The sequence below is a fragment of the Musa acuminata genome, chromosome BXJ3-3, assembly GCF_036884655.1.
Source record: "Musa acuminata AAA Group cultivar baxijiao chromosome BXJ3-3, Cavendish_Baxijiao_AAA, whole genome shotgun sequence".
Taxonomy (NCBI): domain Eukaryota; kingdom Viridiplantae; phylum Streptophyta; class Magnoliopsida; order Zingiberales; family Musaceae; genus Musa; species Musa acuminata.
This window is the reverse complement of record NC_088351.1, coordinates 3,947,996-3,968,600: the sequence shown is the minus strand read 5'-3', so window position 1 is coordinate 3,968,600 and position 20,605 is coordinate 3,947,996. Positions and strand designations below refer to the sequence as shown.

Here is a 20,605-nt window from a genome sequence, read left to right as displayed (position 1 = left end):
TACTTTGAGTTGAAATATATAATAATAATTAAATATCTAACTAAAATAATATCATTACAATGTCCTGATTTAATCACCTCATTTGTGATTTTTAGTGTTACTAATATAAAGTATAAACACATGATCATCTACGGAAGCTCAAAGGATATGATACAAGTAAGTATTTATCTAAGCACCCACAGCTTTGATCAACCTCATTGCATAGATCACTCACATCTCTTTTATTAGTCGATTCACCCTCAATAATTGGCCAATGAGGACCACACTCGTTCCTTTCTCTTGCTCACACACCAAAGCCTTGGTGGTGGGTGTCTCTTGGGAGAATCCCATTGTCTTATTCACGTGCTGTTATATTTAGTCCTAATGAAAGAAAGAAAGAAAAAAGGTTCATATATTTTGTGTTTTAGGAGTAAGCAAGCATTTGGTGTCAAAATCTACAAGGATAATTTGACATTAAATGAACCTAATCAGATTTCTCAATCAATAGTTGTCATATCTCTATTGATTGAGCAATTAAATGAACCTTCATTATCTTCTTAGATTCTTAATTGTGTTCAATGTCGCAAGTCTCAAGATTGCGACGGCATCCACTGTGCCTACCAATCATTGGCCAGCGGATCCATCTCCAGTCCTACCAAGCATAAGACCCCGTCTCGCAGTCGACTCCATCGCCACGGAGATGATTTCCTTATGGGCCTCGCAATGCCACTGGCGTTAGCAGCGGAGGTGATCGCAGTGGGAGGAGGAGACGTAGCGTGATTTCCTTTTTGTTTTTGGCTCTGTTCGCGGCTGTCTCGGACTGCACGGTGGTGGAAGATAGATAGGATTTTCGAGTGATGTCGGACGATGTGTGGGGCGGCGAGGCGAGGCCGGAGGTGGTGTCGGCGGTGTGCGAGTGCTGCGGGCTGACGGAGGAGTGCACGCCGGCGTACGTCGAGGCGGTCCGGGGGCGGTTCAGCGGGCGGTGGGTGTGCGGCCTCTGCGGCGAGGCCGTGGAGGACGAGATCGGCCGCGCGGGCCGGCGGATGTCCACGGAGGAGGCGCTCGTCCGCCACACGAGCTTCTCCGAGAGCTTCCGCGCCGCGCGGCCGCCCCTCAACACCGCCGAGCCCATGATCGCCGCCTTGCGGCAGCTCTTCCGCCGCAGCCTCGACTCGCCCCGGGCGACGCGGTCAACACCAACCAGCCCTCGCAGGGGGACGGTGAAGGACGACGGCAGCGACTCCACCCGCAGCTCACTCGCTCGGTCGAGCAGCTGCCTCTCTACTGCGGCCCGGTGAAGCCGAGAACATGACGGTAAACGTCGAGCGAGTGACCACAACACATGCATCAAGATTCGTGGTAAAACCAAATAAAAGTGGCAATTGTTTGGGATTTAGTGTCTCTATTTAGTTTTCCAACAATTAAATTGCTTAACATGAAACAAGAAAGACAACAAAAAAAAAAATATGAGATAATAGAAATATTTTTCCCTTAATTTTTTTTTTTTCTCTTCAAATCTCCTTGTAAATTCTTACATCCAAATCAAAATGCTCTCTCTGCGTTTTAGGTCAACCTCCTTTTCATGAAATCCTTGTAAATGTCTCTATTTAGGTCAACCTCCCTTTCAAATCTCCTTGTAAATCCTTGTAAATGTCTCTATTTAGGTCAACCTCCCTTTCATGAAATCTAATAATTTTGTTGGATGAAACACTCTTCTCTCTATGCCATGTTGTATGAAGGAGTCCACCGTGGGAAGAAGAAGCTTGCACTCGCAACCATGGAAGGACGGTTTGGAGATGGCAGCTCTTTCTTCTTCTTCTTTAGCTTGACAAAGCTTCCGAGGTTCGACTTGAGTGATGCAGTGGCTTGAAGTCAATTATTTCAAGCATTCGTAGCCACAAAGTTTCCACCATTTCTTTTGATGTATATTGTTGGTGAACTAATGGGTCGTGACTGATGAGTCAGCACGGTCGGGTCCACGGGTTGATGTCGGGAGTCTTCGATCGGTTGAGTTGGTCGTCGAGGTCGATCGAGCCCTTGCGACGGGGTGTCGGCGTCGGGAAGTGGATCAACGTCTCTTGGTCCGGATGCCGGTTAGCGGCTCGTTGTCGGGACGCTGGTTGACGACTCCAAGGTCGGAATGCTCATAGCTCGAGGGTGGTCGCTTTCCTGCAAGTATGACCCTCGTCGAGTGTTTGCCGACTTTGGCCCCCTCTTACGAGCGAGTCATTGGTGGGTTGATTTGTTTATGCCTCTCCTCGGGTCGGATGCCGGTCAGGAACTTTTATACTACTGTACGAGGGTCGGTTGTATGAGGGTTTGGCATGACGGTCGATCCTCGAGAGGTGAGATAGTACCTTTGTGCGACCGTCGTCCCGGGACACGCGGAACGACGCCATGCGGCATCGTCCCGGGCTTATCGGGACGGGACGTACCAAGCAACGCCTTGGTGCGGATTCTGGCTCGACGCGTGGGAGTGCTTCTCTTACTGACTTGGCTATTGTGTGGCGTGACATTGATCGTGACATGACCTGGACCTAAAATATACCTTATCATATATCTCATACAATTTTTCTTTTATTATTCAAATAAATCAAAATAAAATTCCACAAAATATATATATCATTATTTATTCCATATTTGGCAAATATTGTCTAAAATCAACAAAATGAATGAATAAATAAATAAAACTAACCCGCATCAGATTCGGATTTGCGTATGGATCCGTTTGGTTTCCTCTTTGGATCGGATTCGGATCGGGGCCATAGTGTCGAAGAAAACGGATCATGGTCGGACTCGACTCGGATCCGAGTTAGATAGGCCGCATGTGGTTATCCCACCCAAGGCACCTGAGCTGCGATCCCTAATGGCCTCCGAAGGCGAAGCGTTCCCGATTTGATCCGCCGATCACCCTCCGCTCCCGATGCGGCTGATCTCGGTCTTCCTTCTCCACCTCCTCGTCATCCTCTTCCTTCAGTAAGTAAACCCGCAGGTCTTGCGCCATACTACTCTAAGGATTTTGGTTTATTTTGTTTCGAATGTTTTTTATTTTAGATAGATTTCAAATATATTATTCTGTCGGATTTTGCTTAAGGTCTCGATTTTTCTTCGATAAATTGAATCTTCTGGTGTGCTATTGCGTGATTGCAATTAGATTCCTGCTCTCTTAGTGTACGGAGCTTGTTTGAGTCATCTTGGTTTTATTTGAAGAAACGGCTGTGAAGATTTTGGATCTTCTTTTTGTTCTTTTCTAAAATTGTATCTTTTTGTTCTTTAAATAGTGGAGACACATTTTGTCGTTATGAGGAAACAACGCAAGACATTTGTTTCAGAGTTTCAACCTTACGATCTTTCGCTATTACGTGAATTTGAGCCTTCTCGAAGCTGAATAATCTTTTCCATGATGAGTTTGGAATATTTTCCCCAGTGTAAAAGAAGAAGATTTTCTTCCCTCTGTTTACTATATTAAGATCAATCTACTTGCTTCATTTGTTAGCTTGTTTTTGTTAGATTACCTTTTAGCTTAAAACCCATAGCTCTTATATCTATAAATCTTTTCATGTTAATTAGGTCTATTTTGTTGATTTGGGAATAAATGTTTTGCATTTGATGTATGTGATTGTGATATTGTGGTATCTTTCATCACCTTTAAGGATCACTCAGCAATACAACCTTTTAGGCTTGTTGGCTATATTTTCATATGATAAGACACTTTCTATTTTTTTTTACCTTATTAAGAATTTTTTCTAGATTAATAACTTTTGCTTTTTGTTGTTATTTTTGTCCACGTGATTCATCATCATAGAATTGGTTGGTTGACAAACTGAGATTCTCTTTCTGTCCAGGTCTTGTTGTCACGTACGATGTAGCAATAGCTATAGCTGACAAACTACGTTGTAGCTATTGCAGAATTTCTTTCCATAATTGCTGCATGATTCTTATTTTTATTGAATATTGAACGATTCTTTCTCATTTATGTGGTAGCTGTCAGCTTAATTTTGTCATTCCGGTTCTTTCTAAAAATGTTGGCTTTTGATTTTTGGTGTGTGTGTGTGTTTTCATATTTGGGCGTTTACCATTCTTCTATCTGTTTATGCCTAGAGTTGTTCCATTATTGAACATGAATCTAGCTATCTCGAGAGTTTTCATTGATGCTTTCAATTTCTCCTATTCTAACATTGAGATACAAGCTTATCTTTTTGTTCTTCTAACAAAAAAATAGTTTGCTTTACTTAGAGCTATCTTTTGTTCTCCTATTCTTTCTTATACTATTCTTTTACTTATTTTGGAGAAATTTACACTTTAGTGATCACTGATGAATTACTTTCATTTTGATACATTTTATTAAAAATTCTTTATCTTAGTGCATAATATAATTGGTTGACTTTGCAAAAGAGACTCTGGATGACATCATTTTGATACCTGATAAGTTGATAACTGTACTGACCTGCAGATTAAATTCTCGAGTATTTTCAGGTCTTTGAGCTATGCAGCTTTGGAAAAGGAGAGAACTTTGGCTATGATAAAACCAGATGGAATCCGTGGTAACTTCACAAACCAGATAAAGCAGGTTATTGTGCAATCTGGATTTGTCATAGTCCATGAGATGATGCTCCAGCTTGATGTGAGAAATGTGTCACTGTTCTACTCCGAACATTCTGAAAAGAGCTTCTTTCCAAATCTTGTTGAGTACATGACAAGGTATTAACTTGAAATTTTCTTGCATCACTGCTTTTGTTCTTAAACTTGTCTTTCCCTATTATAGCTTTCAACAACTGGAATTGTATCCTTTTTTTAGTTGAACGTGGCAATCTTTAGAATACAAAGTGAATGGCAGTAATAACCTTCCAGAAGAAAAACCACACTGAGTGATACATTTTTCTTAGAGGAAATGATACAATTTTCTTTTTGCTTCCAAGAAAGTTAATTTATTAATGGTGAGCAAACATATTGTGAATGTAGTGTTGCAATTTTTAAAGTTCTAAACTTTTAATGCTCAATTGCTATAGAGTGTTTGTTGTTTATGCATTTGACACTTGTGAATCTTGAGCAAAGAATCCCGTACCTAAGAGATTGATGAACCAAGTATGGGACATGATCCTTAGCCCAAAAAAGTACCAAAGTGCTAGGCTTAGTCTTCCTTTCAGGCGCTTAGAATGGTTTCAGCCCAATCCTGTAAAGAATGATTATATTTCTGGACTATGTCCATTAATTCATATGCATTTGCATTGGTTTGTTTCATCCAGACATCTGAAAAAAAATGCAGAATCTAGATGCCCTACCTTCTTATTCTTTTAGTACTGATGAAATCTTTTTCTTCCAACTTCATCTCTTGTGATTTTTCTTGTTTAGTGTTTGCTTTATTGAGGTTGGTTACAATGATTCAGTGGGTTACATATGTTGTCCTTTTTCTCTATCTTTGTGCAATAGTTTTCTGTTTGATTGTTTAACTTTCCCCTCCCGTTTTGCTTATTCCCTTATGAAATTTGTCTGTTCTTTTGAAAATTTTGTGTATGTTCGTATAAGTTTCATCACTACCCTTCTTCTTAGTTCCTACTTACATATATGAACATTATGGTATATATTTTCTGTAATTGATGCCAATAAATTTGTCTTGTCTTTATCTTTCACAAGCATGATTTACTGTGATCTTTAATAATTTCTTATCCAATTCTTTTTGAAAAATTTTCAATGATTTCTTTGAAGGTAATTAAAGTACGATTATTATTATTTTTCTTCCTACTGTACTTAATACTGTTCAATTTTACTTGTTAGTTCAATGAGCAAAATATTATTAACTTACAGTGGTCCAGTGCTTGTAATGGATATTGAGAAGACTAATGCTATTGCTGATTGGCGTGCTCTGATTGGACCAACAGATGCCGGAAAAGCTAAAGTTTCCCATCCCAACAGGTTTTCTTGTTCTTATTTTATTATCTCTCCAGCTAGAAAAATAAACAATTATATCAGTTTCTATTGATAAAACAATTACTCGAGCATCTTAAGCTTTTTTGGCTTTTTTAGATATAAATCTTGTCATGTTACCAAAAATATATTTGAAAACTTTAGAACAGATTGTTAAATGAACTGATCACCAAGTCTACTACTATAAGGTTAGATTAACCAAATTAGCCTTTATTGTATTTTAACTTATAGATGATTTGAGTTTGAATGCCTCTTATATTCTTGTAGCATGAGATTGAATTCTGATGCTTCTTGTCCCTGCATGTACATGCTGTTTTTTAGCAACGAAGAGGTAGCACCCATCAACTTCATTTCAGAGTGTAATGAAGCAGAAAAATAAAGAACCTTCCAGAAACAGTTGTGTGGAATGGAGCAAAAGGTGAAAGAGGAGGGTGGGGAAGGAGACAACGAGTGACCAGCTAACTAAAAGATGAGACTGAGGAACACCACAATGGTTGCTACCACCTGTGAAGATTTATACAACATAGCCTCCTATTAACGTCTCTTCTTTATCCCCTTCGTCCCAAACGACTCTACAACTCATGAAGCATGAATTAATGAGTGAATTTTTCAGTTATTCTATACTTCCCTTGATTTACATGTTATGATATAAACAAAAAGACCCTGTTGCTTCTAGTAGTTTAAGTTTTTAGCATTGGTGGATAACATTTTATCGTAGTAAGATAGTAGGTCATGTGTTTGATCCTAGCTTTCTTTACTTCACAACTCTTCCTTCATTTTTTTCATCCATTTCTTCTTCCGAACATGAACTTATGTGCAAAGCCCATTAAACTTTCTGTGGCTTGCATCATTGTCCTTCATTTAGGTCCACATGCAAAGTCGGTTATCCTTCGTCCGGGTCACATGTGAAGGGGGGTATTAGAGTGTAGTTAATTAAAGTCTTTCACACTTGTAAGCTTAAGCTTTTTGATAAGCTGGAAGCAGTCAAAAATGAACACTCCAATCAGTCTAGACAATCCCAATAGGTGTTTGTGTAATGAACACCTGGTTCATCATTAATAATGCATATTAACAAAATTTCACCCAGAAACTTCTTGAGGACTTCCATTTTCATCTCAGCTTTCACTAGACCCTGTTTTCTTAATGCTTGAAGCTTCTAGTGAACTGCATAGTTCAACATTTGTTCTCCCTCCTTCTTATCATAAATTGTTCCATGACTAACTCTGATTGGTACAAATGGCAAAATAGCTTTTGGGGGAACATGGCTCATATGGAGGTCCAAAATCCATCAATATGAAACCTAATTATATATGCAGTGTCAACGCAATTTTTCATGCCAAAATTGCAAGTAGCTATTCAAAATGTATTGTTTCCACATGTATTGTCGGCCTCATATTATTTGATCACCCGTTGTTAAATTTTTTGATATCGTCAATCCCAAAGCTTCACTCATGTCACATATTGTCTTTCTTTTAAATAACATATTGCAGTAAGTAGAGAATGTATTTGAAGTGTGTGGGTAGTGCAGATATCACCAAGTTCATCAAATTAACTTTTCTCCTAAGGTGAGGCATTTGGACTTTCCGCTCGGCAGATTGCTCATCGGACTTCTAAGTTTGAGGTGACCAATTCTTTGTGGTTTATAATTCTTCAAGTAGAAGCAAACTGAAATGCCTGAAGGGTAATAAGACTAAAGAATGCTTGAAGACAGAAGCTAACCCAAGTAAACTAATATGCTTTTGCGTTAATTTATGATCAAAGCTGATAGCATCTCAAAGGATTGCAGGCCCAATTTCAGGATGCAAATGTTGATTTTCTAAGCCTAAACAGAAAGTGAGAGTTTCATAGGCATAATGTATCATCAACATACTGTATCCATGTGCCTCACTCAGACATCTGAAACAGTAATTATGTAGCATAAATGAACAACAAGAGAGATTAGGTATTTTCTTGGTTAATGATATTTTTTGCAAACAAGTTCGATCGCCCTAGTATAATCAAGGAGAACAGTTGCCTTGGTTGATGAAACTTGAACAATGATACCTGGGAGTCCCTTACCTTTGAATGCTTAAAGGTCCTTTCATGTTGTGGTCATGGTAGGTTTCCATTCTATGGTTCAAGTGAATGTCATGATTGCGAGAATGGGAAATTGGGGGTGATGGGGTCATGATAGGTTTCTCTTTTTATCACATAGTTCTTACAGTCTTCATGAGACATTATGTCGAGCTCTGCATCTTTTCTATCACACAATTCTGCAAGTATTAACTTAATTCTCTTCGTTCTTACCTCTGCTTTTAATTTACAGCATTAGGGCCATGTGTGGGTCGAATTCTGAGAGGAATTGTGTTCATGGTTCAGATTCTCCTCAATCAGCTGCAAGAGAAATTTCATTTTTCTTTGGAGAAATATCACCTGGTCAGTTCTTACTCTCTATAAATATTACTATGTATTTGTTGTCTCATTAAAGGAATAACAAAGTGATTTTGCTAAGCTAAGTTACAAAATAATGGTAGTTTAACAACTCTAAATATGCTCTTTAATGAATACTATCTTCCTCTTGCTTCTCTTTTTCATGCAGGTATTATCTTGCACGATGAACTATAGATTTTTTTTTTTCTCCAAGAAGATAAATTTTGTTTAACCCGCTGAAGCTGCAAAGACCGGAAGATACTCTTCAGATTAACATTATCAACTCTTCTCCTTTATCATGCTGTCTATTTCGATCAATCCAAATGCCTCACTGTGTAACATCTACTGTTGGAAATGGTAAGGGACCTCTCATTTGTTGGGTTCTTCCCAGACCTACACTGGGAAGCATTGCAAGAGAACAGTCCTGCACATTGCTGTATCAAACAAGATCCCTGACGAGAAAGGAAAATTAAATGAAAGTGATATAATTTTGATGATAACTATGAAATGTAATTCCCTTTGTAATTCTTGCTCCTATTTCTTCCAGTGTCTTCTTCCTACTGAAATATTTTCTTCTGTTTCAACTAAGATTCTACGGGAAGATCTTTCATGATGTGTAGCATAAGGATCTTAATGTAACTTAAAGATGATTAATTATATAGGTTAATATATAATTAGTTCGTTAAAGAGTTAGATCATTTTTTATATTGTTCGTCGCTTATTTAAATCTGAATTTTATATTATATTATTATACATAAGCTTAATCGGAGGTTAGCATCTCGTAAAATAAACATAAAATAATAAACGAAAAGAAGATCACATGAACTTGAGTTTTCTTACATATTACACGCATAACTCATCGTACAATTATGTTAGAATGGGATGCTCCAAAATCGAAGATCTTTTTATCATATCATTTTTCGTAAACACCCAATTTTCTATTATTTTGTATTATTTATATGTGGTGGGACTTATATATAGCATCTTTGTGATAGCATAAATTGCAATCTCATCATTTTTCTTGAACGAGTACCCGAAAGTGGCCCCTCGAATTTGGATTAAGATATCCACCTAAATTGGAGCCGCAAGTCTCACAAGAAGAGGGCGACGGATGATGTTGATGTCGCATACTCTTGTTGACTTTGGTCCAAGTGTTCATACTAATTTTGTTCGTGGACAATGACATGGCAACAATCTTCGAGTAGCAATCCACATGGCTTGCTCACGAAATAGTAGGAAGAGAAAACAACACATAGCCAAAGGCCATGTTTTTGGGTGGTGGGCACATTTCACATATTTATGCTGTTTTGTCACGCTTGTTTGGGAGATGAGATGTAGATGTGGACGTATGATAAATACACCTAATGAGGAGGCCCTTCTCTCCATCCATACACACATTAGTCTTCTTCGAAAGTTGTAAGGTGATGTGGCCTCTCACGGTCCTCTCTCGAGTGTGAGATATTGGGGAAGATATGAAGATAGAGATTGGTAGTTCCATGATTGTAGGGATTGAGGGAGTCGAATTCGATTTAGATTGAAATGTAAGAATTGATAGCACATGACAACCTAATTTGTTTTCAATCATTCATTGTTATTATAATCCTCGAATAGAAAAATTAGAATTATATCCTTGTTAAATCGATGATCCGATAAAAAAAAAATTATTATGATGCAAAGACTTCTATTAACTAATAATATAAAAAAAGTTTAATATATATATATATATATATATATATATATATATATATAGTTTTATAAATCTTGGATTAATAGGAGTTGATATTATCATATCTTTGGAATTTATTTTTGAACTCCAAAGATATTTCTATACTCGTAAATTTATTCAACCACAAAGATAAATCTAAAAAATTGTTTGTGAGACATAGTATGTCTTCTGAAGAATCCCATCAAAGACAACCATCATCAAATCATTGTATATGTTGCTACCATCAATGACGAGCTTCTATCCGCTCAAAATAAACGTTGCTTAAACTTTTCTCCCTCCCTTAGTTTATTTATCATTAACGTTCACTTAATTCTATTTTAATTTGGAATGATTTTTAATTATATTGGCTAACATAGTAGATAATTTTATTTATATAAATTTGTAAAGAGAGATCTTTTTGGGGACGAAGAAGGTGGCTCGAGAAATTATTTGTCTGATTATGGGAGTTTTCTCTTTTTTCCATTAAACATTTGTAAGGAAGATAGTGTCATTCGGTGAATTACATTCAGATTAAGAGTTCTAAAAATAGAAAAATAAAAATTATTGTCCTAAGATTCTTTCTCGGAATTCGTGTCCACATTAAATGCAACAGTGAGATTGTGATGTGTTTCATGTTTATCCATAGGGTGACGACTTGGCGTTAAAGACGTGGAAAACATGGATTAAAAATATATATTGTAAATTGACTTTATAGGTTTATTATATATATATATATATATATATATATATATATATATATATATATATATATATATATATAATTTCTCTAAGAAATCGTGTCTCACGGACCAGAAGTCAAAGCGACAGAGTTGTTGACTCGCGTAATCCATCAACTCCCTCCCATTCACGGGGAACATTGTCTTCCCATAATAAGATATGATCGAGTCAATCTCTCTCTTTTTTTTTCTCTCATTCCGTTTACGATCTCATAATTTTGCTCGAATATATTTTTTTGATTCATTTTTAGCTAGTAATTGACAAAATAAAAAACAGGTATTTTTAATATTAATATATATATATATATATATACATATTAAGAAATAAGGAACCAAGATATAATTACCTTCGAGGTAGGTATGCAATATCGTATCGTATTGATATTTCGAGGTTTGGCTCGATACGATATGGTACCGTCGTACCGAGCGATATACCAGGACATATCGAGCGGTACACCAAGGTGTATCGAATAGTTTTATATATATTATTCTTTACTGTAGCACCGATACAGTGTAATACCATAACACTGTAGCATGTTTCGTTCGGTACCGAATGATCCATGTATCGGTATGTCATCGGATCGATACGTATCGCCCGTACCGGACGATACCATTCGGTACTATATACCAGGATAACATTCGTCTTAAATTCTTAAAAAAATAATTAAAATAAAGTATAAATTCCTTGATGTTCATGAAAAAAATAAAAATTTCTTACATAAGAATAAAAATAATAAAAATAAAAAAGTAATTAATGTATTTTTTAAATTGATAAAAAAAATTATATCTTATGCTTAAAAAAAATATTTTCACGGAGAATCCAACATCTGTTAAATAAATGGCATCAAATTTTTGTTGGAGATAGTAAATGCTGAACATATTTGCTGAAGAATTTAATGCATCATATTTAATTTGTAGTCTTGTGAGGATTACGCCCACTGCATGTGTTACTGTGACAGCAGCTGCACTCTCAGTCTTCTTCTCTGCGGCCGACGTTTGTTGTTTGTCGAAGGCATCACGTGTTTCCAAGTCTTATTATTCCTTTCTCTCTTTTCTCCTTCCTTCTTTCTTCCGCCATCAATTCCCTCCTTCAGCCACTTCGAAAAGAACACGTGATTCTCGACTCCGCCGCACTGTTCTCTCGCTTTCCGTCTCACCCAATGGACGATTCCAACGCACGATTTCTATAAAACAAAAGGCTCGAGAAGGGTGAGGAGAGAGGAGGCGGAGGAGGAGGAGGAAGATGGGAAGAAGCAAGGGAGAGAAGTCCAACTTCAATGAGACGTGCAGGCTGTTGAGCCAGTACTTGAAGGAGAAGGGCGGCTTGGGTGGCCTTGGCTTGGAGATGACCCCTAAAGCTCTTGATCAACAGGGTAAAGGTGAGATTTTTTGAGCTTTGGATCTCTAAAAGCCTTTTGTTTTTTCGCCTTATTTGTCAGTTCTACATGTTCTTCAGTTTTGCTCTTTGAACAAGTAATTGACGTAGATAGAATTTACTCTGATCTTTCTTTTTCTTTCAGGTAAATCTCCGGCGCCGGCGACCATGAGCCTGTTGCCAGGGGTGGATGTGCCGGGAGAGGATCAAACATCTCCGAAATCCATGGATCTCTTTCCCCACAAGTCTGGTCTTGATTCAGGTGCTCTAGCCATGGAGGAACCTGGCAAGAAGACCTCAGATATCAAGTAAGACTCTGCTACGGATTTTTATGTGATGACTAGGGAGCTTAATCTGATGCTTCCAACCATGGTTTCAGGAAGATGGAGAAGGGCCAACTGACGATCTTCTATGGTGGAAAGGTGCTGGTTTTTGATGATTTCCCAGCCGAAAAGGCCGAGGATCTGATGCAGATGGCGGCCAAAGAAAGCGTTGCGCCCCAAAATCTCAGCTTTTCCACCCATCACTCCTCCACTGCCAGAGCTGATGGCCCTCGGTCCGGCGGAAGTCCGGCGACGCCAGCCCCTGCGGATAGCCTGTCGAAGGCCAATGCTTCAGGTAACGACTCCTCTGTCATGGTAATCTATTGCCAGCAAAGTGATGTGATGAATTCCCCCCCCAACTGACCAGTAGCTGCTTCTGATGGATTGCAGACATGCCCATAGCCAGAAGGAACTCCCTCCACCGATTCCTCGAGAAGAGGAAGGACCGGTGTGTAATCGATACTCCCAAATAGATCCACACGACGTTACTGCAGCTGACAGCTAAAGTTTTTCTTCTCCTTGCTATCATCTTCCAGGATCAACACCAAGGCCCCATATCAAGTACATGGTTCTTCTGCATCCATGGAGGAGGGCAAGCCAGAGTCGTGGCTCAACCTAGGCCGGCAAACTCCGCAGCCAGAGCAGAGCTCAGAGAGTAGCAAGCGGCAGACATATGGATGTGTTGGGCACAACTGATACAGAGCTCCATCTGACTATGGTGATCAGTTGTCAGATCCGCTACTTGTCGTCCTTGTAGCCTCCATCGTCATCCTCTTAGCGAGAGGACGATCAGAGTAAGAGAGGTGGTAGTGTTGGGTTTTTCTTGGTTGATGTAACCTTGTATTTTTGTAAGAACTCCCTCGTCGGGGAATGTTCTTATTTGCCAGTTAGAACTGCTGATCTCTGTCTTGAACTTGAAGATACAGATCTGTAGCATCTCTAGAATTGAGATTCCTGGCAGTGATATGAGCAAATTGAACCTAAACTTACTTAAAGACATCTTGGATCATTGGGCATAATAATATCTTCGAAGAACAGCAGAAAAAAAAGGCAGCTTTTGGTGTCATGGTGATCTTCCAGCGAGGCCGCAAGCAATGCTGGCTTTACTTACAAGGCAAGCTTCTTGTGAAGACCAAACTTTAGGGAGCTGCACGTTTTCCTCCTGTGTCTATTGATGATTCCTCCTTTCCTCAACCACTCACGCCAATCTCATCTTTTCTTCTTCCTCCGTTGGGGTAGTAGGAGAGCTCGGTCTTCTTCACCTTCTTCTCTGAAGAAGACCGTCTTGCTTCATGGCCCATTGAGGTGGCTATTTGTCGTCGGTGGAGTACCTGATTGGAAGTGTTCGCTGAGGCGAGTAAAGCGGAAAGCAAAGCGGTGGAGTGAAGGAGAAGCCATCGGATGCTGTACGAAAGATATTTATTTTGGTAAGGGAAAGCATGTGTTGAACGAGCCAACAGAAGGTGGGGCCCACTGTGGACCCACCCAACGCTGGCCATTATTCTGCGCCCATAATTTAAGGTAAAAAAGAGAGGTACAACTGTTGAAGTGTCATCATCTAGGGTAAATTTCAGAATATTCTTTTTTTGCTTTTTTCGAAAAATATCCCATTTTCAGAATATCCAATAGCATCATTTTATTATATTATTATAATATTTTTTTGATATTATTGAAAACACTATAATACAGCGTAAAAACACTATATTAACTTTATGGACTAATCCGTATGAAAAGGGAAGGAAAAAAAAAGATAGATAGATAGAGTTATTTCAAATATTATGTAAAAAAGAGAAGCCTATAATGAATAAAATGATCAATATTATTTTTTAGTTAAATATAAAAATATATGAGAGTTACATATTTTTATGAGCTTAAATCGAGTGAGTTGGGCACATATATATTAGACACCCACCACTCCGTGCTCAATCCATGGAGTACGTTAAGGAGGTCACAGAATGAACTTGAACTCGAACATCGCGACGTCGCTCGACCCTTCGCCATGCCTTCCTCTTCTCTCCCCTCCGACTTGCCCCTCTTCGTCTCCCTCCTCCCTCGTATCCTCTCTCAAGACCTCCAAAACCCTCCGAGACCTCCACCAACTCCACGCCCTGGCCATCAAAACAGGCCTCTTCGGAGACCCCCTCGTCGCGGCCGAGGTCCTCAGGTCCTCCGTCCTCTCGGAACATCGCGACCTTCGTTACGGCCGCCGGGTGTTCGACCAAATGCCGGAGCCCAACTGCTTCTCCTGGAACACCCTCATCCGGGCCTACTCCGAGAGCGACGGCGGCCACCCCTCCGAGTCCCTTTTGATCTTCTCCCGGATGCTCCTCTGCGAGACCGCCCGACCAAACCGATACACCTTTCCTTCCGTGTTGAAGGCTTGCGCTCGCGCCGAAGCGATCCGAGAAGGGAGGCAGGTCCATGGACAAGTCATCAAGTTGGGGTGGGACGATGACGCGTTTGTCCTTACCAATTCGGTGAGGATGTACGCGTGTTGTGGGTTCATGGAAGATGCTCGGAAGTTGGTTGAGAAGAGTTCCCTGTCGCCTGAGAGCGAATCCAGCGTCGTGCTGCATAACATTGTGATCGATGGATATTTTAGGCTTGGCATGGTTGAAGAAGCGAGGCAAGTGTTCGACAGAATGGCGAATAAAAGTGTGATCTCTTGGAATGGCATGATATCTAAGTTTGCACAGACTGGTCACTTTAAGGAGGCGATTTGTGTTTTCAGGAAGATGCAATTGGAAGGCGTGAAACACAATTATGTCACTCTGGTGAGCGTTCTGCCTGCAATCTCACGGCTAGGTGCCCTTGAGTTGGGTGAATGGGTCCATGCATATGCAGAAAAGAATGTTATAGAGGTGGATGATGTTCTAGGATCGGCTCTAGTTGACATGTACTCCAAGTGCGGAAACATCAACAAGGCTGTTCAGGTATTTGAAGGCCTACCAAAGCGCAATCCAATCACATGGAGCGCGATGATTGGTGGGCTTGCATTGCACGGGCGGGCAAGTGAAGCACTGGATTATTTTCAGAGGATGGAGAAAGCTGGAGTTGTACCATCAGATGTTGTTTTTATTGGAGTTCTGAATGCTTGTAGTCATGCGGGCTTGGTGGATGAAGGTCGGTCGTACTTCAACCGAATGGTCAACGTCTATCGGCTAAGCCCTAGAATTGAGCACTATGGGTGTATCGTTGATATGCTCGGTCGTGCAGGGCTTCTTGAAGAGGCTGAGGAGCTTGTAGTTGACATGCCTGTGAAGCCAGATGATGTAATTTATAAGGCCTTCCTAGCAGCTTGCAAAAAGCATGGCGATGTCGAGATTGGAATGCGTGCTGCAAAGTGCCTCATGGAACTCGTCTCTCATGATGGTGACTCATATGTACTCCTCTCAAACCTTTTTGCCTCCTTAGGGGAGTGGGATACCGTGGCTAAGCTGAGACTAACGATGAAGGAATTGGAAGTAAGGAAAGATCCAGGATGCAGTTGGATTACTATCGATGGCATGATTCATGAGTTTGTGGTGGAAGATTACACCCATCCACGAACCAAGGAGATCTATTTGATGCTAGAAGAGATGTCTGTCAAATTACAGGAGGCAGGTTATGTACCAGACACGGCGCAAGTTTTGCTCAACATTGAAGACGAAAAGAAGAAGAGCACACTGTTCTACCACAGTGAGAAGATAGCTATTGCCTTTGGTTTGATCAGCACGAGCTCAGGGACAACATTGCATATCGTGAAAAACTTGCGCATTTGTGGGGATTGCCACTCCTCGATAAAGCTTATTTCAAAGGTCTATGGTCGTAGAATAATCGTGAGGGATCGGAGCCGCTTCCACCATTTTGAGGATGGTATTTGCTCTTGTAATGACTATTGGTGATGGAAGCTTGGCTGAGGACTGGTATTTGGATCAGCATGTTTTAAGATCTTGAGTTCATCAATTTTTTTATGGTGATATATCACATAGGTGATCCTTTTCCTGAGCTCCGGATGTCAATAAATTAGTTGAAGTCCAATCCATCAAGGCCTTCGCAGGCTCGTGAGGACTAGCAGCTTTCAAGGTTTACTTGACTGCAAGGAGTTCAGGGGAACCAATTTTGTACGTCAGGATTTAATCCCAGTCATACTGTCTTCAGTGGTCTCTATGTCTTAACTTTAGTAAGAGGATTCCCTTTTGTGCCCGTGGATCTATGACATTATCTGCACAGAATACAAATGACAATTTTCCATCCATCTTTTGCTTTGCTGCAGTGGATGCCTCTCATGTTGTCCATCAAAGGTTCTTTTTTTTTCTCATTACCATTATCATGCTTTATGAGGTATGAAGTCAAACCATTTGGTGAGTTTATGTGTCATTAGGTTTTCCATCCATAAATCAGTACACCTCAGCGACAACCTGACCAAGTCTTCCAACAACGGTTGATCTGATTGTTCTGTTGGTTGTATGTATGTTGCTAATTCTGATCCTTTTCCTTAGATGTAAATGCTGCATCTTTCTTTTGTCCTTTTGTATTCTTGCTGTAACATGAATAAATTTCTCTTCATAAAGTGGGGATCATCTGGTTACTTCATAAATCTAATATGAGGCCTTGGTCATGTCGACCCTTCTATATAGTGGGTTTATGAGAGCCACAAAATGGTTGACAATTTCTGTGATGAAACCTTCTATATAGCAAATCTTATAAAGCTTCCAAGTTCAAATTTCACATCATTCCACTGAGACAAACAATGTTGTATCTTTCCAGTGGTTTTATCATCCTGATGGTGACAAGATAGGGTATCTTTTCATGACAAAAAAATCTGTCTTAGTGTTTGCTGCTAGAGTCTTGGGCTCAGACTATTTCAATTTGAACTTGTGCAATTGTGGATTTACAAGTAAATGAACATAATCCCAGCTTTGCTGCTTGTCATGTGTCCTAGACATCATCAAGTTTCCAATGAGAAGTGTTCATGTTGTAAGACTTTCCTTGCTATCCTGCACCAGCATACTATTGGCATATCACCATGTAAGCAGTATGATTCGGACCATGTGTTCTCGAATGCAGCTGAGCTGTCCGCTCGCAGCATGCCCTTTTGCTCCTGCCAATGGCCATCTGCGGTGTTTCGCGGACAGCTGAGCCTGATCTGTCTTCTGTTTCCCTCTACCCCAAATTTGCCACCTTTAGGTTCTTCAGAAAAAAAAATTGAGCTGAAGCTGAAAATAGTTTTGATATCTAGATGGTGATCTTTAATCTGTCTCATCATATGCATGTGCAGTCTAGTTGTTGATTTGAGGATCTGGACCTCAATTCACTACCATATCTTCCTGTGCCTCAAGCCATGATGAACCTCAAATCTTACAGAACATTCTTGTTTAATTGTCATAGAAGCACTCCAAAGTCATAAACTCTTGCATTTGTGCTGATGCTTGATAGAGTAGCAAAATAGTTTTGGTAACCCATTCTAAAGTGAAGAAATAATGGAAACTAAATGAAACATGGGGCACTTTTTTGTTTTTCTCTCTGCTTTGTTTGTGTGTGTGTCTCTCATTGCTTTTGACACTCTCTTGTCATAGTTTTGGTAACCCATTCTAAAATGAGTGAGGAAAAATTTAGACAGGCAATTTCCATATCACTCATAGCTATGTTTAAAGAACTGAGATTGGCTGCTAGAATTTTACATTCTGCTTCTTTTTCTTCTTCTCTTAGTCATTTTGTCTGCTCTTTTAAGTTACCAATTTTTTTTATTAGTATGCTGCACCAAATATTATGTTAATCAAAAGTTGACATTTCAGTGTGGATTTATTGAGTTTGTAAAGTTGTTTTATCTCTCACTAAAACGACTGCTATGATGATAAGTAATCAGAGTTTCTATATCATTGGAATTACACTAAAGAATGATCCTAAATTTTGTATAGCATTATGACAAATCATATATATATATATATATATATATATATATTAGTGAACAATTGAACGAATATAAGTAAACGATGTGCAGAACGGCGACGTGCAGTTCCTTATGGTGCAGCGTCTCTTCAGAAACTCCAGAGGAAAGAGTTGGACCCGAAGTCGACGGCCCCGTGATCTTCCACCACATCCGCCGGCGCCGCCGGCGAGAAGAAGTCGTACATGTAGTCGTCCATCGCGGCTGGGAACTCGGTGCCTTCCTCCGAGGCTGCCGCCTGCTGCGGGTCCATGAACGACCAGTCCAGCGGCTCCCCGCTCCCGGCCTCCCCAGCGGTGGGAGCAAGCCTCGGCTGCGACGGCGGTGTCGCGGCATGGCGGGCAGCTGCGGCCTGGATCTGCTGCGGGGAGAGGGGCTGCATGGCGCAGGGCGGAGGAGAATCGGGGAAGTTGAGCCGGGCGCGGGGGCCACGGAGGCACACGGCAGCGGCGTCGAAAGCCCGGGCGGCCTTCTCGGGTGAGTCGTAAGACCCGAGCCAGATCCGGTCGCGGCTGTTGGGGAGCCGGATCTCCGACACCCACTTGCCCCACTTCCGCCGCCGCACCCCCTTGTACCGCCTCTCCTCCCCCGCCGCCGCCCCGCGTCCTTCCCGCTCCATCGTCTCCTCTCCTCGGGCGACCTGCAACGTGTTCTCCCAAACGTTCGGCGAGAGTGGCGATGGCGGGAAGGGCTCGTCATGGGGTCATATACATCGTAGCAGCGAAGCGCGTGGTAGGGAAATCGAAGGCGAGCTTCCCGCGGTGGAGTTAGGACGACTGGGGTTGTCGATTGGGAAGCGATGTGCGCGTGCACCTTCTCCAGAAAAGAACAATGTTTCTCCAACCACTTGACGCACCGCTCGTATCACCCAGTTGACCAGGTGAACCATAAACTGTGAGAGAAAGTGCAAGTGTCCACGGGAGGGTGGAGGAAGGAGGAGGCCAATGGCGGCTCACAGTGTGAAGGTCTCACGCGGGGACCGACCACGCAAGAAAGTCAAACTGGAAGTAACAGTGGAGTCCACTGGCTACAAAGGAAAAACCCCACATTTCCCCTCGTGGGATGGATCGATTCTACTGTTCCAAAATGAAGTCTCTCTCTCTCTCTCTCTCTCTCTCTCATGGATCCATGGTCTTTCTCATTCCGACTCGACAATGATTTTTCTACCTTCTTCATACGACGACGATCTTCCTCTATTCGTCAATGATCTACTATGCATGGTATTATTCGTCAATGATCTACTATGCACGGTATTATTCCATCACACGATATACCTTATCTACTACAAACCATATATCAAACACATCATGCTCTCTTCATCTTTATCGTTCAGCACAACTCTTTGTCATTAAGCATAGTTGAGATCCTACCTAATCGACTAATTCTAGATTTAATTTTTTTTAAATTTTAAGCTGATTTATATTAAATCATCTTTAAGTTTATAAGAATATATTAAAAGTTAATATATAAAAGGGATCTCATATCACTTTCCTGATTCTCACAGAATAATTAGGATTTGACATCCTTTAATTTCTAGATTGAATTTATTCTTTTTCACCCTATAAATAGGACTATAATGCACATAGAATTAAAATAATTGTTTTCTTTTTTTTTCTTTTCCCTTCTGACAATTAACATAATTTATTTTTGTGAGATATGAAAAAAATTTGATGATTATTAATTATTGTGTTTATATTGTGGGAAAGAAGACTCGTCCTTAATAACGGAGGATATGATACTCGTGCCACAATTAGGAGATGGAAGACACACGAAATAGAGTCGTCGTCCTCCCAACGAGAGGGTTTGCACAGTAATATTCTCGCATGATTATTAGTCAAACCGAAGCGAGTCAACTCGTTGCATGACCGCATTGACTTATGCCCTCATGCTGCTGTATGCGTATCCATCACTGACGAGCACATGGTGCATGTCAATTTCGTAGATCCAAATCCAAATCCGTGGAGAATCCAACCCGAATCCAGATCCAAAACAACATCAAGGAAGACAAATATCTAATTTTGCGCCAATGATAACAACAATAATAATAAAAGAAATTTTATTATTGGATACAGTTAATATTTATATCCGTGAAACAAAATTCATACTTCCTAGATTATTTTCAATTTGGATCAGGTAATTGAGTGACAGGAGCTGTTGAGGAGCAGACGAGAGAGGGTTCTGGAAGCTCCTAGAAGGTTTGGGCAGAATGGCGGCGGAGGT

The 20,605-nt window shown here is 40.5% G+C and overlaps 5 protein-coding genes across 7 annotated transcripts; 4 read left to right on the top strand and 1 right to left on the bottom strand.

The window, feature by feature from the left end:
* The first annotated feature begins 695 nt into the window (after nt 1–695).
* Nucleotides 696–1,378, top strand: LOC135632373 (uncharacterized). Its single transcript, XM_065140899.1, has one exon. It carries the CDS (start codon nt 837–839, stop codon nt 1,278–1,280), a length of 444 nt encoding a protein of 147 aa, XP_064996971.1. The 5' UTR covers nt 696–836; the 3' UTR covers nt 1,281–1,378.
* Nucleotides 1,379–2,773: 1,395 nt separating this feature from the next.
* Nucleotides 2,774–8,816, top strand: LOC103977443 (probable nucleoside diphosphate kinase 5). Of its 3 annotated transcripts, XM_065140898.1 has the most exons (6): nt 2,774–2,958; nt 4,459–4,683; nt 5,788–5,895; nt 7,436–7,528; nt 8,213–8,322; nt 8,486–8,648. In XM_065140898.1, exons 1-6 carry the CDS (start codon nt 2,906–2,908, stop codon nt 8,509–8,511), a joined length of 615 nt encoding a protein of 204 aa, XP_064996970.1. In that variant the 5' UTR covers nt 2,774–2,905; the 3' UTR covers nt 8,512–8,648. The 3 variants fall into 3 exon arrangements, with proteins under 3 accessions (XP_064996970.1, XP_009391223.2, XP_009391225.2); XM_009392948.3 differs by lacking the exon at nt 7,436–7,528 and having other exon boundaries at nt 8,486–8,816; XM_009392950.3 differs by lacking the exons at nt 7,436–7,528; nt 8,213–8,322; nt 8,486–8,648 and adding an exon at nt 6,229–6,544.
* Nucleotides 8,817–11,719: 2,903 nt separating this feature from the next.
* LOC135632776 (protein TIFY 10a-like) lies at nt 11,720–13,375 on the top strand. The gene is made up of 5 exons (XM_065141547.1): nt 11,720–12,137; nt 12,279–12,441; nt 12,513–12,751; nt 12,847–12,904; nt 12,993–13,375. Exons 1-5 carry the CDS (start codon nt 12,002–12,004, stop codon nt 13,150–13,152), a joined length of 756 nt encoding a protein of 251 aa, XP_064997619.1. The 5' UTR covers nt 11,720–12,001; the 3' UTR covers nt 13,153–13,375.
* A 991-nt stretch (nt 13,376–14,366) lies between these two features.
* Nucleotides 14,367–16,693, top strand: LOC103977440 (pentatricopeptide repeat-containing protein At5g48910). Its single transcript, XM_009392946.3, has one exon. The coding sequence runs from the start codon at nt 14,412–14,414 to the stop codon at nt 16,338–16,340; it is 1,929 nt and encodes a 642-aa protein (XP_009391221.2). The 5' UTR covers nt 14,367–14,411; the 3' UTR covers nt 16,341–16,693.
* A 1,625-nt stretch (nt 16,694–18,318) lies between these two features.
* On the bottom strand, nt 18,319–19,259 carry LOC103978033 (ethylene-responsive transcription factor ERF016-like). Its single transcript, XM_009393738.3, has one exon. The coding sequence runs from the start codon at nt 19,002–19,004 to the stop codon at nt 18,477–18,479; it is 528 nt and encodes a 175-aa protein (XP_009392013.2). The 5' UTR covers nt 19,005–19,259; the 3' UTR covers nt 18,319–18,476.
* Nucleotides 19,260–20,605: the final 1,346 nt, after the last annotated feature.

Excerpts from the sequence above, each read along its gene's own strand:
- LOC103977440 (XM_009392946.3), top strand. The coding sequence starts at position 14,412 with ATGAACTTGAACTCGAACATCGCGACGTCGCTCGACCCTTCGCCATGC.
- LOC103977443 (XM_065140898.1), top strand. The coding sequence starts at position 2,906 with ATGCGGCTGATCTCGGTCTTCCTTCTCCACCTCCTCGTCATCCTCTTC. Across the intron at positions 4,684-5,787 it reads CTTGTTGAGTACATGACAAG|TGGTCCAGTGCTTGTAATGG; the intron begins GTATTAACTTGA and ends ATTAACTTACAG. Across the intron at positions 5,896-7,435 it reads AAAGTTTCCCATCCCAACAG|ATATCACCAAGTTCATCAAA; the intron begins GTTTTCTTGTTC and ends TGGGTAGTGCAG.
- LOC135632776 (XM_065141547.1), top strand. The coding sequence starts at position 12,002 with ATGGGAAGAAGCAAGGGAGAGAAGTCCAACTTCAATGAGACGTGCAGG. Across the intron at positions 12,138-12,278 it reads TCTTGATCAACAGGGTAAAG|GTAAATCTCCGGCGCCGGCG; the intron begins GTGAGATTTTTT and ends TTTTTCTTTCAG. Across the intron at positions 12,752-12,846 it reads GTCGAAGGCCAATGCTTCAG|ACATGCCCATAGCCAGAAGG; the intron begins GTAACGACTCCT and ends GATGGATTGCAG.
- LOC135632373 (XM_065140899.1), top strand. The coding sequence starts at position 837 with ATGTCGGACGATGTGTGGGGCGGCGAGGCGAGGCCGGAGGTGGTGTCG.
- LOC103978033 (XM_009393738.3), bottom strand. The coding sequence starts at position 19,004 with ATGGAGCGGGAAGGACGCGGGGCGGCGGCGGGGGAGGAGAGGCGGTAC.